At 40.0% G+C, this 14,212-nt stretch overlaps 1 protein-coding gene across 11 annotated transcripts in view; it reads right to left on the bottom strand.

Annotated features, from left to right (window-relative positions):
* The window catches only part of SLIT2 (slit guidance ligand 2), a 530,767-nt gene that overhangs the window by 450,335 nt on the left and 66,220 nt on the right, over nucleotides 1-14,212 (bottom strand). For 6 of the 11 annotated variants that reach the window (XM_068277958.1, XM_068277967.1, XM_068277986.1 and 3 more), the window contains exons 1-3: nucleotides 12,440-13,358; nucleotides 10,105-10,176; nucleotides 9,055-9,126 (exon numbers count right to left, since the gene is read on the bottom strand). In XM_068277958.1, coding sequence (XP_068134059.1) covers nucleotides 9,055-9,126; nucleotides 10,105-10,176; nucleotides 12,440-12,645 — 350 coding nt within the window. In that variant the 5' untranslated portion in view covers nucleotides 12,646-13,358. Of the gene's footprint in view, nucleotides 1-9,054; nucleotides 9,127-10,104; nucleotides 10,177-12,439; nucleotides 13,362-14,212 lie in introns of those variants that run through there. The other 5 variants (XM_068278000.1, XM_068278021.1, XM_068278031.1 and 2 more) reach the window with 4 other exon arrangements.

Here is a 14,212-nt window from a genome sequence, read left to right as displayed (position 1 = left end):
CAACCAGTGAGGAGTTTGCAGTACTGGGGTGATGTGTGAGCTGCGGGGGGGCATTAGCTAGGAGTCTGGCTGCAGCATTCTGTACTAGCTGTAAGGGGCGCAGAACCTTATCTATAGATCCGATGAACAGGGCGTTGCAGTAGTCTAGGCGGGAGGATACATACAAATGCATGAACCAGGAAAGGTAGGTCTTCAGCTGGGATAAGGTGTTTGATTTTCACTATATTTCTTAGATGGAAGAAGGAAGACTTGACGACAGCTGATATCTGCTGTTTGAGTTTTAGATTTCCATCCAGGATCACCCCAAGGTTTCGCACAGAGTCTTTATACTGTACAGTATCTCCCCCAATTGCAAGTTTGAGGTGGTGAGCATTTTGAACTTTATCCATCATGTGTGGACCACCTACCACCAACACCTCTGTTTTGTCAGAGTTCAGCCTCAGCCAGCTGGTGTTCATCCAATTTTGCAAATCCACTAGATACGCATTTATGGATGCTGATGTAAACATCAAGGAACCTGTCCAAGTAGTTTACTATATCAGAAGTTGACTATATCAGGATTCATTATACATTGTATATTCATAGAGGCACATGGTTAGGACCTATGGTCTGAGTTTACTATATCCAGAGGTTTACTATATCAGCGTTTACTATAACAAGATTCTACTGTATACTATCTGAAACAAAGATTATTTATGTTTATTTTAATTTCTATTGGCTAGACCTGTGCAGTAATATTTTAATACTTCCATGAAGTATTCATAAAGAATAATGTATAGTTGCACATAAACCATTAAATGTCAAGTCCTTTTACTACTCAAACAGCGGGAACTGTACAGGCTGTAGTAAAAGAACACAGATGGGTCTGACACTTGGGACAGTCCAGTAATGAAGGCACTTAGGAGGAAATAAGGAATAAGCTAGCTGGCAGACATTGACCAGGCCGCTAGATCTGACTGATCTGACTATGCCAGAATCAGATCAGAAAGCTCTGGACCCTTCAGGCTGAACAGTACAATAATGAGCAGCGGGAGATAGGCTTTGTATCAACCAGGACAGTGTGTGCTCAGAAATTCTAATTTCCGGACAATGCACTGTAACGTAGGAAAGCAAAATATAAAAGCTATAGGGGAACTGCCAATAAAAACCTGTTATTTCAGTAAAGACGCAATGGATTACAGCGCTCTATTCCAGGAGTCTCTCCTGCACACCAGCACTTGGTTTCTAGATCTGTTTAATAGCGTTAAAGTTAAAGCATTGTTCCAAAGCACATGCATACAACCTGTAACTCCTCGCCACTTACTGGATCTCATATATAAATATGGGGAGATGAATATATTTTTGCTGCCTATGGCAACCTTTTAGGTCTGAACTTTCTTTTAATGTGGAAGTACAATCTGGGGCAACTTACAATAAAAATAAAGTCTCCCTACTCCCTATTGCCAATTTGGTTATCCTATGTGTCTTTATCCCAAAGTAATATCATATCAAGTAGAGCAGGGGTGTCAAACTCAAATACTAAGTGGGCCGAAATTGTACGCTGGGACCAAGTCCCGGGCCAACCTCAATGTCTACTGGCCAACTTCCTCCCTTATATAATTCCCAGGTGTCTTATGGCCCCCTCCATCCGCTATACAGTTTCCTGGTGTCTAGTGGTCCTAGTGGTCCTCTACCTCCCCTATACAGTTCCCTAGTGTTTAGTTATTTCCCCCATCTCCCACATATGGCTCACCTGGTGTTCTAGGGCTTTACCCCAATATTGCTCTCCTAGTGGTCTAGAGAAGGCCAAACATAATGGAAAGTGGGGAAACCACTTGAGGGCCAAATTGAATGGCTCTGAGGGCCAGAGTTTGATATTTATGAAGTAAAGTGAGGGGGAAAAAGCATTCTACTGCTTACAGCCAATGCAGCTGTCACACAGAAGTTTACCCTTTGTTTTTCTCAGCAAATATTGGTTCAGTGGCAGTCACCATAGTGAGGTTTGCACTAAATGTTGAATCAGTGCTGCATTTAGTGTCTTTGGGCCATTTCACGGATTCTCCGTGATATTTTCCCTTGCTGCAGAGTACCATGTAAAACGCACTACTGCAGCGAAATTAATATGAGGTCATAAAATGAATGTGTGACTGCGATAAACATTCCTGCCCGCCATGAGAGACGTTGGGTCTTCATTTTGTAACCCTTAAAACTAAATTTAAAAAAACTGGACTTCAGAAAAAGCTTTACTTCAAATTTTTTATATCTACAATTGTTAATTTTCTTATCTTATTTCCACTTTTGGTTCACGATGAAAACCTATATAGCTTCATATTTATTTTTTAGTTTTCATTTAAAGGTCTGATACAAAAAGATTCCATATCTGAATTTCTGTAAATGAACCTCCAGAACTACCCAAAGAGTCAGGAGATTAGCTGATGGTTGTCAGCACAACACAGGCACATCTTTTCTTACAGTATGAGCAACATGTGGGCTTACAATACTCCTGAACAGTCAAGCCTCACAGAGTGATAAAGACTTGCACACCTGGTTCTTTGGGACAGCACGAACAACCTCCCCTGCAGCTTGAAAATACCCCTATGGCAGCCAACTTATTTTGCAAACAAAAGGCTTAAGGAATTTGGTCGGAGATAACCGCACACAAAGTTGGATGAGCACCAGAAACTGAAAACAAGGACGTTAGCACTTCAAAGTTTTGTCTATGCCTACAGTTGACAGAAGTGAGGAGTAAAATTTCATTTTGTATGGCTTGACTTAAGATGCTCATGCATGGGGCATAATGTAAAAAACTGGAAAATGAAAACTTCATTGTCTGCTGCATCTTCACGAGTGCACCAAATTAACCAAATTACGGATGAGCAATTACTGATTTACAGGACCATGCGATCTACCAAGGCCTTAAAACTATGCACTTATCTTGTTTCTTCTTCATTAAGAAAATCCAAATCATGACATGTTGAGATTTCTGTGGCTGCTGTCACATGTGTCGCAAACTGAGCCTAAAACAGCAGTGGTATGACTGTGCTTAGAAAACCCCTACATCAAAAACATTATAAAATCATTAACCTCTGGTTAGTGAACCAAACCTTATAGAAGTGTTCCCAACAACATCAATATCTAGTGATAGTACAGAAAAAAAAAAGGAAGGGGTGGCTTAAAGTCTTCTGGCAGAAGTTGTGTTAGGCTCAGTTCCCATCTTCAGCTTCTATAGCTGGATCATGTGTGGCCAGTGGGATCAGATTGATTAGTGTCCACTCCGATGGTCCGCTGTGGTCCAGCTGTAGCTCAGGGCAGATGCTTTTCCACCGTAGGCTATATGGGGGTATGCATCCACCTGCCAGGGATTATCATGGACTGTACATAAAAGCGGTCCATTTAAAGGGAACCTTAACTGAGAGGGATATGGAGGTTTCCTTTTAAACAATACTAGTTGCCTGGCAGTCCTGCTGATCTCTTTGGTTGTAGTAGTGGCTGAATCACACAACTGAAACAAGCATGCTGGGCGGATCGCTCAAGGCAAGTCTTATCACCCGAACGACGGACTGTACACACGCCCGATTTGGCGTGCGGACGACTGAACGACGGAACGTTCAAACGACCCATCGTTCGGAAAAATCCAACAGGTGTATGGGCCTTAATCCAGTCTGACTTCAGTCAGAGCACCTGATCTGCATGCTTGTTGAGGGGCTGTGGCTAAAAGGATTAGAGACACAAAATCAGCAGGAGAGTCGGGCAACTGGTATTATTTTGAAAGGAAAAACCCATATCCTTTTCAGTTTAGGTTCTCTTTAATGCAATGGATCCAATGGACTGATAAGTGTGAATGGCTCCTAAATATAAAATAGGAGCTGTTCATTGTTTGGGTATGCAGTAAAACAGATAAAAAAAAGTAAGTTTTACTCTCAAGTGGGAATAAAGCAATAACCTGGGAATAAAGTGGGAATAAAGCAATACTAAAACTTAAGGCCCTTTTGATGTATCCAATTTGCAAAAAACTTTTATATAACTTTCCAATGGATTACCTGCATTGATCTAATATATTTGAAATATAGCAATTGTACATTAGGTCATTGACTAGAGACACAGCGTTCATGTCAGCTTTCATACATCATCATAGATGGACTGGTATTCCACACTCTAATTAAAAATGTTACCACATCAACTTTACAGATTTCAAATTAAAAAACATCACACATAGCACCATAACTCACACAACAGTGTATTAGTATCAAAGGCTGTCAGGCAAAGATGGCAGTCTGTACAGAGTCAGATACCAAATATTCAGAAAAACATCCATAAAATACACAAATTCCTTTTTTTATTGCAACCACAATTGGTCAGTAAAATTATCTCATCTTGTGTGCCCAACTAACTAAGCATGCAATCACATCTCCAAACATTTATTATTTGATTTGGTACAATACTGTGGCCAGCATGGACCAGGGGTCTGTAGAAATTCTCCCTTGAAATGCGCCATAGTCAGACATAGGAACGTGTGTGTGTGTGTGTGTGTGTGTGTGTGCGTGCGTGCGTGCGTGCGTGCGTGCGTGCGTGCGTATGAATGGTAATTGGCACAGCCTCTGATATAAATACACTGTTTGCCTCTAACAAATGTGGGTTGTTGTGGAGTGTGATTAGAGATGGGACAAATCCCAAATTTTCTCAAATCCGAATCCAAAAAGATCCTCGATTTTCTCTAATCTTTCAAATCTCGAATCTAACAAATCCTGTATATGAGAATTGTGTGATTTGTGTAAGAATTGTACTTAGACTTAGAATATACTATTCTAAGTCTAACTACTATTCTTGCATGGATCACCCAATTTTTATGTAAAGGATTCATTAGATTTAAAAGATTAGAGAAAATCGAGAGGTTTTTTCTTATTATTCAGATTAGAGAAAATGTGGAATTTGTCCCATCTCAAGTTGTGATGTTATGCATGTTGTTGACCTTTCAAAAGTTAACGTAGTAACAATTTTAATAATAGATGTAAATACCAATCTAAGTAAAATAAGTTCAAACGTGATAGATCAACACAGGTATCCCATGGAAAAGCTCCAGTTTTTAAAATTCATTTAGTGTCTTGTTAGTGGGGATATACATATATATGTTACGGGCAGAATCTGAAGTCTGGCCACTTGGGATCTGGCTGGCCAATTTACCAAGTGGCCAACTAATGCGGCCAATATGCGAATTACCCATTTGCAAGTTCAGCTTTCGAACTTTGACTGGCCAGAACGGGAAAGGGCAGGCTCTGGTTGGCCAAGCTCCAAAGAAAGGCTTTCCTGAGTTTAGCGGCAGGGAGCTAATGCAGAGGACATGGTGTGGAGGGGCCAGTATTGTAATTGGAGAACCTCTGTCCTTCCCCTCATCTCTATTTGTGTTCTCTAAGATAATTGAATGCTGCCAGCGGTGACTGGGGCGGAAGGAAGTCTGGCAGCGGTAGTTGTGTTAGCTGCAAGGGAAGGGCCAGAGAACGAATGGGAGGAAGAAGTGAGAGTGGAGACCCATAAGTGCAACAGAAGTGAGGGAAACACAGAGGCGGGGGGAAGGAGGGTCCACTGCACCTGTTTGTTACTGCTGAAAGGCACTTGCTTCTTTGGGACTTGGCTGGCTGGGTCCTGTTATTTTGTATTCTGGCCAGCCAAAGTTCAAAACTGTAAGTTAAACATGAGTTGTTTCCATATTAGCCGAAGCAGCTGGCCACTTATGCAAATTTGCTGGCCAGATCCCAAAGTGGCCAACTTTTTGGTTCTTGCCATAACATATACATAAACAATACAACATGGTGAATCTCATGCACAATGCTTTTGTATGCCTAATAATTGTATCTATCAAAACTTAATTGGGAAAGGCTGTTTCTTTTCTCAGATCAACATGAATAGATGATCAAACAACAAAAAAGTGGGTCGCAACAAGCGCTGTGTCATATTCTATGCTGGAATACAAAAAAGGAGGGGCGCTCTGAGCCTTCTGTCTTCCACAAAGTAAAGTCCCTAAAGGACAGGTCTCACCTGAGTTTTACAGTGGCTGGCACAGTGTACACAGCCTCGGTGCGCCTTGTCCCACTGAGCCAAGCCGGGGACTGGGAAAATACGCGTTTCGCTGAGAAATGGTCTCCGCTTTTTCAAGTTCTTGTATGGTATATGAACTTGAAAAAGTGGAGACCGTTTCTCTTCGAAACGCGTCGTTTTTACTAAATTTATACTTTTTATAGCTACTATACAGTCTCCCTATCTCCCCACGAGGATTTGCTATTCAAAAGCTGCTTAGGACGCTCAGTGTCATGTGTCCTAGCGTCTCTAGGCGATCAATACAGGAGCTCCCCGAGAGAGTGACGTCACTTCCGCCCTGCGATCATGGAGAACTCAGTCCCCGGCACGACGAAGTGGGACAAGGCGCACCGAGGCTGTGTACGTTGTGCCCGTTGTGCCAGCCACTGTGAACCCAGGTGAGACCTGTCCTTTAGGGACTTTACTTTGTGGAAGACAGAAGGCTCAGCGCGCCCCTCCTTTTTTCTAACTTTTGCAGTGATTTTACTGGGAGCAGCCGAGCATAGGAGTGTGGGGGCCTGATCGCACCAGGGGGATTTCACTACCCTCATCTCTTCTTTTGATATTCTATGCTGGACAGGTCCCTATGAAAATCATTGAGAAGAAAAAAGTTGGGTGTATCCTACTTTTCTCTTATTAGTTATCAATATGGGTAGGTGCAGGAAGCTGTGGGTGTGAGCAATAAACATTTCCAAGGTCTTGGTACTGCAATGAGTAGTACAAAGCGAGTGACAGTGGTGTTCGGATAACATCTGCTGAAATATCCAGATAAATGTGCAATGTTAGTCAGATATCAAAAGTTTCGCTAATCTAAAGCTGCATCTGATAAATAATGGTGCCCTTTGCAGATCTGTAGCTGTATCCTCTGCAAACAAAATCTATCTAGGCCTCAAATATTTAACTGAGACAAGCTACACGTTTTTAGGCTTTTGGAAAGAGGCGCTTTGGAAAAGTTGCCAATAAGTGTATCCTGATATTTGTAAGCAACACAAATGGCTTGAGTTAGATCTGTGAAACTGGACCGCTTGTGTGAGCACTTCTTTATTGTACATTAGTTTTCCAGTAGGTCATGCACAGGTACTGTATTTGCAATCCAACGGGGGTAAAAGGTTGGATTTCTCTCAGGCAGAGTGATCTTGGTGAACATGGTCAGATCTCTCACCACCCATCACATCGACCCTTTTACTGCATAACAGGTCTCCCCAGTGTATTACCACATTATGCCCCCACAGTTTAAAGCATAAGAAGTCTGCACAACTATAATAAAATGATGGACTGTTGTAACGACACTCAAGCTACAAATATTTCTTTCATAAAAAAAAACAGACTTCACACTTGTGAGCCAAAACATTTTCAACGGGAAACAAAAGTGAAGCTAAAATAGAAGAAACACCCTCATGTAAAATGATACAACAAGTAGAACACCCACTGAACAGCGGCTACTGGTAATCTTTCACACAGACATTATCTTTTCGGGAATCACCCTCTGCTGTCATCTATGGCCCTTATCTGGGGCACTGCGGCAATATCTAAATTTAAAAAGCCCTGGAATGATGTAATGACTGAAAATAAAGAGCGAGACAAGCAAACACCAAAGTAAGCAAAGATATAGATGATGACACAGGCCCCAAAACAAGCACCACCAAAATAACAGGCATAACAGGCCTACACAACTGTCAAAAATATTATGCACCTTGGTGAAGCTAAAAGCTTTGGTGTAACTCCACTTGATAAATGTGTGGTTTTGTTGTTCAAACTTTTGCAGCTAGAAGATTAATGATGCACACTAGTCTGAAATATTTGTTATGCTTTATTGTGTCTACCACAAGTATGTGTATATGGTATGCGCAATGGTGTCTTATCGCTTAGTGCAATTTAATGGGGGTTTCTACTTTCAGTGTTTGTTGGCTGGAAATTGCCCACTTTCAACCCTGATGACTATGCTATACAGAAACAGGAGCTTATTGGCTGCTAAAACTATCAGACCATCTACGTATTTTCCTATGTAGGGAAACTGCATCCTTGAAAACCAGATTCATAGTGAGTGTAAGGCCTATCAGTGACCAGGGGGCAAACAGATTCCCTTCATCTAACATGCACACATTTTTGAAATAGTAGTATGCCATGGTTTTTTTTAACTTAACTTTCCTCATCAGCAGACTTGAACAGAAAACCAGAAAAAAGTTTCTAAGCTTCCAGGCCTTAAGCTCCCATGTGATCACTCTTGCTGCACATATAGAATGAGACTGCTGTACGTCACTAGTGTACGGGAAATGTTTTTTATATTCTTTTACTACTTCACAAATGCTCACACACTCATCTGCGGGATAAGTTATTTTATAATACAATGCCCATTGATTAGGTTCTATGACGAGGCCAAGAAAAGTATTTGAGAAAAGGAGTTCAGCGAAACGTGGAAATGTGCTTCTCAGTTGAGATTAGTTACACAGTCTCAATCAAACCCAAAGAATGACAATACTTTGAAAGCTTTACTTTACACATAGCTGTTATTTATGTTTACTTAATGACTAATTATAGCTTCATAATGACTCTGCACACAACACAACAGCAGAGAGTATTGGGTAACCTGCTGATCATCAATAGACAATGAGTGGAATTATGCAAACTATTTTCTTGCCCAGGGCAGTTATTTTACATAAGAACGTGTGAGTTGGTTTCTGTGAAAACTCAACTTTCACTTAGAAATAGTTTCCCCCTACAGGACAAAAGGTGGAGTGAGAAGTACAAAATAAATTAATTTGTTCCCTGTTTTCTTTTCATTCACATTGTGTTGTGCCAAGGCAATGCCAGCTTTGAGGTCTAAAGTTCTGGCAAAACATTAAAAACTGCTACAAACTTAAAAAAAAAAACACCTATAACAAACTATTCATCTTAAAATACTCCATACCATATATAACTTGCTTACGGCATTTCTAATAAAGTTCTATGACGCGAACACACAAGACAAAAAGTTATAATTTATGGTGTGGTTCAAATACTTACAATCTATCCAGTTCTTTCAGATCTTGAAATGCTCCCCTTTCAATGGTGCTAATCTTATTCTCAGTCAGCTGCCTGAAATTCGGAAAAGAAAAGATGCATTTTCATACAGCTAATGATCATTCAAGCACCGATAACTGCCTTTATGTCATGGCAAATTCAACTAGTTTTAAAAGTTTGTGTTTAGCCCTGAACACTGCAAGTTCTATAACTTCTTTTTAATAGGGCGCTAATAGACAAAAGTTTAGTGGTGTTTGAAATTATTGACATTTTAACAATCATCCCCATTAATCAACACCTGAGGGTCAAAAATAATCTGATAGCAAAAAAGTACTTAATATGTCACCTCTAAAAGTAATGCATCTAATGTTACTTGTACATTTTTTAATTTTTTTATGGATTTTTTTGTCTCCCTAGAAGATTGCTTCAAGAAAAAAGTAAGCGTGTGAAATAAGAGCTTTGTGCCAAAGGGTGAATCCAGCACATACACATTGTTATGTGTACTAAGCCGTGTTAACACTTAAAAAAAAAAAAAAAGTATTGGATCATGCATTGCATAACACATGAAGAACACTCTTACACTTCCAATTAGTTAGATTTTTTTTCTTTCCAAGAGAAACTTTATTTTTCTAATAGGACAATAGCTGACTGAGCTGAGACAAAACAGAAATACACTCCAATTTTACAAATTGTGTGAAAACACTGACAATTATAACTAATTACTTGCAGATGACAGTTGTTACGTTAATAAAATGCATAACTCGAATAACTGAGCTTTTCAAGCTGTTTTCCAGAACAGAAAAAGTTTACCAGTGCCCATTTTTTTTTTACAAACCGCCCAAAGACCTGCATAATATGGAGATATGATTTTTTTTTTCTTTTAGAGGAACAATTTGAAATATATAGGAAATTAATATTTAATATGCTAATATTTTATTCATTTTATTAGATGTAGAAGAGGTGTTTGGAATGTAATTTAGCACGCAAGTAATAGTAAATCACTATACAAAGGAAACAAACGATCATAATAATAAAAAAAAAAGAAATACTTACAAAATGCGAAGATGCCGCAGACCTGCAAAGTCTGTCTTGGTTATTCTTGTAATGTTGTTACTGTTCAAATCTCTGAAAATTAGGGTGGAAAAAAACATAAATGATTTAAAAATACCACTACAAAAAGTTTTTGCAACATTTACTTTTATTGTATTTTTTTAAAGAGTTGAAACCCCATCAAACTATTTCTACAGCAAATCAATGTTATCTGAAAAAGATAACTTTGTTCCAGGCTTGACTTGATAAAGTGACACATTTAAGCCTTATCTTAAAGGAGCATTCAAAAGTGTCTTATGGTTAGAAAAAGACATCATAAACTAATTTGAGTTAGACATCTCAAAAATGTAAACACTGTAGCAAAGCCATTAAAGAACTTTTTAATCAAAGCCAAGCCTAATACTGTTATCATATGGTACATCTGTTTGGATATTTTTTTACAATCTGACAATATTTACACAATTCTTCAAATGCTGTGTATACAGAATAAACAGAATATAGCAATAAATCATTTATTATGTAACCTTAGCACAAGTTTAAAAAAAAAAGTCCTCCACTTATTAATGAAATTCAATCATGCATGAAGACTTTAGATAGAGTATAATTGACCAATTTCCTATTGCAAACATACCTGGGCTAAAAAAATGTCAGTATTAAGACTTTGAACTTCAAAAGATACACATTATGCTGCAATTTTAAGAATCTTGAAGCTAGAAAATTAAACCTTCACTTTGGAATTTTTATTTTTCAATGGAAACTGGGGCACTTATTTTTTTTGCTATAATTTCAATGCTAATATGCCTCTTTGGGTAGTTATAATTTAGCTGCTATCTTAGTTCAACATCTCAAATTAACCTTGCCCTCATGAGGGCCAGTTCAGCTAAACAGGGATCTGAATTAACACTGCTGCTGGTGACACAGTAAAGTCACAACAAACTTTAAGAAACCTAAGAAAAAAAGTTTGTTTGCACATCTGTTCCTATACTCTGCTAACTACTCTTGAAAACAAAATAACTGACTCTGCCTACTTAACATATAGAATACACTGTTTTGATGCCTGTAGCATCTCTCGTTAGAATGTCCTGGATGAGTTTTAAACAAATTCAAAAAGTTATGTTGTTTGTATTAAAAAATTAAACAACTTTAGCAGACATGAACAGGTAGTGAGTGACATCTTTTAGTACAATATTGCTCAGGGCTGCTGTCTAGATGGCAGTATGTTCAATGTAATGTTTGCCTAAACTTTGGCTTGTCAACACTTGGAGATGGTATGAGATCTCTCAACAGTCTGCTGCTTTGACTGGAGTTTGAATCATTTCTTTGGTAAGAATCCATGATAGCTTCAAATGCAAAAAAAAAAATTTTTTATTTTTTTTTGTTATTTTCCCCCCCTAGTACAGATAATTACGGTAATACAAAGAAGGTTTACTTTCTCCTAGTTTGAAGATACTAAATGTAAAGTAGTTAAAATTCATATTTAAGTGAACACGCCAGCAACGGATTTGTTACAGGTCATCTTTGTTTAAATTTGCAAAGGGTGATGGTAAATTTCGAGGTCTTTATCAAAGTAATTCCGCCAGCACTACAAGTGAAACTGACAGAGTGAGATAAGATCAGGCACAGCTGTCTCTTTAGCCCACTACCTTCTGGTTGGTCTGCTCTCTTTCTCCCTGTATCATGTGTACTGTGCTAGTTACTTCTTGCTAAAAAGAATAACCATTATAATTCAACAAAGAATAAAAATAAAGAAGCAAAGTGGTACTAAAATGCAGACGTTTTCTCACTGCACGCCTGACGTCATGAGCACTGAGTAATGAACTGGTGAGATTTAAACTGCTGTTACAGTGTGGTGGTGCAGCTCCAGCCAAGGCTTGGAAATGTTACATTCAGGCACAGTGGGAAATAGTTTCAGGATGGATGAGCCTGCTTCCCATGGCCAGGGAAAGTGCTGGTGCCTTCGTCAGGCTAGAAGGCGTTGGAGAGGCAACTGCACCATTGATTATGTCACATCATGCATAAATATTGATGATCATTGCACTTGAGAGACAACCAAGCCTGGACAGTACATAGTAGATAGCATGGTCCACTGTAGACAGGCACTGGATGTTTGATTCAGATCTCACACTGGCATATGCCTATATTATACTTCCACACAGGGTTATATAAACAACTGACCACAAGCTATAAAAAGTGTTCATTGATATTGTCTAGGTATAGTCTACGACTGGACATATGTCAGTAGATGCTATCAACGCAAGGTGCAAATTAGCAGGCATAAAATCTATAGTGTGATAATTAGACTGGAAGGCAAGGGCTCATCATCGATAGATATACTCACAATCTTTCTGTGTTCCTGGGGATGTTTCGTGGCACGTTACGCAAAGCTAGTCCATGGCAATCCACTGTGGTCCCGCTACAAGTGCACTGAGCTGGACAAGGCTGAGGTGCCACCTCGCTCAGGATCACCAGCACTAACCCCACCGAGATGGACAGTTTCCAGAAACCAATGCCACACATTTTCTTCTTGACAAATCCCGCTAACATTCGTTAAAATCAACCAGACAGTGCCAAGAAGAAAAGAAGCCAGGGAATAACTGGCAGCTCTCGACCAAGGTGAGGGACACCAGGTTGCCAATATGCGTCTCTGTGATCGCAAAGAAGTTGTTTTATTCTTAAGTTTGCAATGTGGCGGACATAAAACACGACTTGCTTATCCAAAGCGCATGGCTGGTGCGCCAATCCTAGGACCCCAAGCAACTTCTCTGTTCTCCAAGCTCCAGCTTTCAGCTTTTATATTCCCGTCAAAGGACAAGTGAGTTGATTGTGATTCCTGCCTTCAGCGTCCACAGCAATCCTTCAGGCAGTTAATGAATTTCTGCATATCCGTCTGTTTCGCCTCTGCTGTATTACTGTGATATCCTTCAGGCTCAGTAAGTACGTGTGTAGTTGTAGGCAGCCAGGTATCTGCACAGTAAGTTTTATTCCCTGCAAAGCATGTCACTCTAGCCTTGTTGTATACACAGAGAATAGCCTGTGCATGCTGCTTCGCAGAGCCTGTCTGCTAACTAACTGCACATTGCAGCTTGAGAGAGGAGGAGGAGGAGGTTCTAAACAAACACACTGCCCTTAAAGGCACAGCACCTTACAACAGTCGCTTCCAAATCCAATAGCACGGTCCCACTTAAAACACACAAAACCACAGTTCTTCAGAGCTGAATGCCTCCTACAGGGCTGCAATGCAATCCGTCGCCACCATGAGAGGATCCTGTCTATTGAAAGCACAAGAGGGGGGAATTCTGATAGGGAGCAGACTTGTCTCAGTACATAGTGATTTTATTATGCCTGGCTCTACAGCACATTATCCATCTGCCACTCCAAAGTCAACAATGATGAGTTCTGCAGTGCTGTGGTCTCTCTCTCACAGGCTGATCAATGAAGCAATCTGTAGATTTCTGCTGATCATCAAATGTCTATCTAGGCTAGCAGGAACACACTAGAGGCAGCACTGATAAAAAGTGTCCTTTTGAACTACCAGGGGCAGCACTGTGGTCATGAAATATCTCTCTATCTTTAAATCCCTAGTCATAGTCATCAGACAGCAGATATACAGACACAATCTGACAGTCTATTGCGAAACATCTTCCTAAGAACACGTTTACTCGGATCAACAGAGTAAAGGAGGCTATACATTTTGCAATTTTGTGGCCAATCGACCATCCGATTAGACAGTTATCATCAAATCAGATAAAAATTGGTGCCGCAGCAAGTATGCCCGATCAATGATTTTGGGCCAAAATAGATCAAATGTATTGATCAGACAGTCAAACATGCTTGGAAATATCAGGCTGACGCGGTCAATCGGATTACGCTGCAGTAAATGTGTGTGATATCGAGACTGATGAACGTGACAGAATCGCTGGCCGCTGGCCCCCAAAATGTGATATATGTCCCCTGGTGCCAATGCATTAAAATACTTTACCTGTCCGCTGCCGCCGAGTGCCCGCTGTACTTCTGCATTTGTGTCCCACGTGATGCACATGAGGCGCCCCACGTGCTATAATGCTGACAGCCACGTGATGCGCCAATGCAGAAGTACAGTGGACACTTAGCA

This window comes from Hyperolius riggenbachi, chromosome 1 (genome assembly GCF_040937935.1).
Source record: "Hyperolius riggenbachi isolate aHypRig1 chromosome 1, aHypRig1.pri, whole genome shotgun sequence".
Taxonomy (NCBI): Eukaryota; Metazoa; Chordata; class Amphibia; order Anura; family Hyperoliidae; genus Hyperolius; species Hyperolius riggenbachi.
The sequence above is the reverse complement of the archived record's forward strand: the minus strand, read 5'-3'. Positions and strand labels throughout refer to the sequence as shown.